The 3,204-nt window shown below is 47.9% G+C and overlaps 1 protein-coding gene across 2 annotated transcripts; it reads left to right on the forward strand.

Moving 5' to 3' along the window:
* The first annotated feature begins 1,605 nt into the window (after positions 1 to 1,605).
* H257_07617 lies at positions 1,606 to 2,780 on the forward strand. 2 transcript variants are annotated; one of them, XM_009833203.1, is made up of 3 exons: positions 1,606 to 2,112; positions 2,169 to 2,353; positions 2,419 to 2,780. In XM_009833203.1, the coding sequence occupies exons 1-3, from the start codon at positions 1,810 to 1,812 to the stop codon at positions 2,672 to 2,674; spliced, it is 744 nt and encodes a 247-aa protein (XP_009831505.1). In that variant the 5' UTR covers positions 1,606 to 1,809; the 3' UTR covers positions 2,675 to 2,780. The 2 variants fall into 2 exon arrangements, with proteins under 2 accessions (XP_009831505.1, XP_009831506.1); XM_009833204.1 differs by having other exon boundaries at positions 2,169 to 2,780.
* The last annotated feature ends 424 nt before the right edge of the window (positions 2,781 to 3,204 follow it).

The following is a 3,204-nucleotide window of genomic DNA, read 5'->3' on the forward strand; positions in this document are numbered from 1 at the left end:
TTTTCTTTCCCTTGTTGGCGAAAATGCATGTGTGCTAGCTATACTTATCGCCAGCACTGTACAGTACATGTAATATGTACTCCCTCTGTCCCACAATTGTGGAGCGAATCAGTTTTTTGGCTTGTGCCTCCTTGAATAAAATTACGAGTCACTGCAAAACATAATCTTGTCAAAGATAAAGTTGTAGAGTTTGTAACGATACAAAACTGTCTCACGCAACCCGAAACTGACCAAACACGGAATTCACGATTTCTGACGACGCCAATCGATTCGATTCAGGAGGGGGGTTTACCCCGAGAACCCTCCCACCGACCACACCAAGCCAGCCAACTACCTATGGCCGTAACTTCCACTTGATTATACAATATGTACATCTATCTACTCATCTATACTAATTGGTTCAATGCCAATGTCATTCAGCACACTCATGACATCGTCGGAGGACTCGCTGTTCAACGCGATGCATTCCAGCTCAAAGGACAGTTCGTTCAACAATGCAGCCATTTCGAGTTCGCTCGCACACGCACGATCCATAGCAGAGTATCGCTTTGCGCTCGTCGTTGGTCAAGTCCCGCCTTCCAGGTGCCATTTTGAGTGACATATGAGTGGATGTATGATCAGAGTGATGGTTTATACTTGAAAAATGTATACAGACTTTCGGCCTGGAGTTGAAAATGTTACGTTAAGAAGTTTCAAGCGCTGCGTACATCATGTTAAAGCGCTTGGCGCGCTTGTCATTCTCGTCCAATCAGCGCTGTAGAATTCGAAGCGAGGCGCAATACGTTGGATTTTGAATTACACTCTCAATTATAATGACGAGAGATGCCCCCCTCCCCAAACTCGCTCCACAATTTTGGGATGAGGGAGTAGTAATTATTAACAGTAACGTTAAGCAGTCATTTTCAATATTGCTGATTTGGGCGAGTGGTTTCAGTAAGAGGCTTGGAACCGGGAGGTTGAGGGTTTAACTTTGCTTTTTCCAACAGTTTTTTCCAACAACGACCAAGCCTTATAGTAGCGAGCGACCACATAGCATCCGCCCAAAAATTGCGCGCATCGCAGCGTAGCAGAGTTCGGATGTATAATTTTTGCAGGTGGTGCCTTGGCGAGGAGTGATCCCCCATCGTGTACGTCATCGAAGGTCCAATCGATTCCTCTCGTCGGGAAAAGCGGCAGGTAGGCCGTGCCGCTACCCGGACGAGGCCTGTTCAACGACGTTCTTACTTGTGTTTGTAATACAGTACTAGTATGGCCGGAAATGAATTAAATTAATTACCCTAATTAGTCATTCCGACCCAATTTGGTGAAGCGACTGTTATTACAGTATTACTGTAATAACAGTCGCTTCACCAACTCACAGTCACGTCAAGCATGCCATCCAACACTGGCGTGACCCATGCCCACACGGACGCGATCCTGATGATTGTCGACAAAACCCTCGCTCGGCGTCAATACTTTCGAGAGAAGCAGCGCGAGCATCGCCGCAAGGTATATGCTGACGAGGCGATTGTCAAAGCACAGTACGAGCACCTTCAGTCGGTCCTTGAAGGCCTTCAAGCTGGCAGGCCGTCGTTAGTGGCGCCGCGTGAAGCAAGCGATGGTCCGTTGTCCTGGCATTCCGTTGCTACCGTGTTCAAAAGAGAAGCCCATCGTGTCTTGAAGGACTGCCAGTCCCTGGTCACTCAAACGCAAGAGTATCAATCCCTCATGCAGGCCATGCAACGCTTTGTCATGATGAACATTCCGGTGCGTCTTCACATTTCCATAGAGGCAGGCGAGTGAGATCGTTGCGGTTGGATGTAGCCGCCCATGCCCCGCAGCAATGCGTGGCGCAGTGCGACGTTGGTGGCCGACCCGAGGGCTCGAAACCTGGGCAAGGAGTGGCTCACGCAGCAAATGTACCACAACATGCACGAGCCGTTAGCGTTGCTTCCTGCCGTGAGAAATGAAGAGGAGTTTTTCCAATTTGACTTTCAAGCGTCGGACGAGCACGACGATTCGTTTACGTGGATGGAACGGGTACAGTTCACGTGGCCAGGAACGGTACAAATGTTTCGACGCCTGGTCGAGACCAACATGAAGGCGGTGAATTTCCCCAATTGTGACGAAACGGCAAGTACTTAGTCAGACGAATGGAGGGTCAACACCTGACGTTTGTGTTTGGTTAGGTGGAGGAAGAGAAGACATCCAACACACGCCTGTTTCACACGATCACTCCTAAAGGCATCTTCATGAACTTGCTCCAAGGACACTTCGTCGAAGCCGACCGGTTCATCATGGTCATGCGGCAAATCGAACACGACGAAACATATATATGCCACCCCCTCCAGAAGCAGCAACACGATTTGTCGTGGTGCGTATTTACTGTTACTTCGGGGGTTGTTGTGGACAAAGGCTCAGCTTTTTCGTTGCACGTAGGACCGAGGTTCGGCAAGTATCGCCAACACACATCTTGCTGCGCTCAGTCGACCGTGTGTCCCACATATTTCGACCCGCCACCGGGTTTTTGAGTGTGGACGAGCTAGCAGCGTTGGGGGGCATCGACGTGACGGGCATGGAAGACGACCAGAAGGACGCACACGTGCGGCGCGAAATAATCCGACGGTCGTATGCGGGTTTCTTGTTTTGGCGACAACGTTTCATGGACTTGATGCACCAGAGCGCGGCAAACTAATTCTCTGGCCACATCACAACTGTAGTATCGTTAACATAAGAGACCAATATAGGAACACATTTTCTTTTTAGTGGAAGGCATGTAAGTCGACTAATGTAAATGACCAATTTATGATTACTTTTTCGGAGTAGTTATCGTGGAATTCGCATATCTCCGCTCACAGGAAGGCTTTTCACATTTTGTCAAGTGATTCTTATCAACCGAACACAGGGCTTTCACTTCATAATTGAATTATTAGATTTCAAGTAGTACTTCTATTACAAAAAGCTGTCAAGCTGACTTTCCAAGCATGTTTGTTCTAGTTTTGAGAACCAATTTATGCCCACTTTTAAACCTTTAGGGCGTGTTCGGAGCGACTTTTGTGTCAGCGGTTTTTGGCTTTTTCCACAAGCCGCTGAAATATCAGCGACTTTTTGCCTTCACTGACATTGGTTAATAACAGAGAAAAATCAACCAATGATGCGTCCTAAAATTCATTGTTCATTTTCAGCTCTATGACAGCGGAGCGCAGAAAATTGTTGTCGCGTAGG

Source organism: Aphanomyces astaci (assembly GCF_000520075.1).
Source record: "Aphanomyces astaci strain APO3 unplaced genomic scaffold supercont1.16, whole genome shotgun sequence".
Taxonomy (NCBI): domain Eukaryota; phylum Oomycota; class Saprolegniomycetes; order Saprolegniales; family Verrucalvaceae; genus Aphanomyces; species Aphanomyces astaci.

Bases quoted from the DNA above. Each gene is read 5' to 3' on its own strand.
- H257_07617 (XM_009833203.1), top strand. From the start codon at position 1,810: ATGCCCCGCAGCAATGCGTGGCGCAGTGCGACGTTGGTGGCCGACCCG. The intron at 2,113-2,168 runs GCAAGTACTTAG...GTGTTTGGTTAG, and splicing joins TCCCCAATTGTGACGAAACG to GTGGAGGAAGAGAAGACATC. The intron at 2,354-2,418 runs GTGCGTATTTAC...CGTTGCACGTAG, and splicing joins CAGCAACACGATTTGTCGTG to GACCGAGGTTCGGCAAGTAT.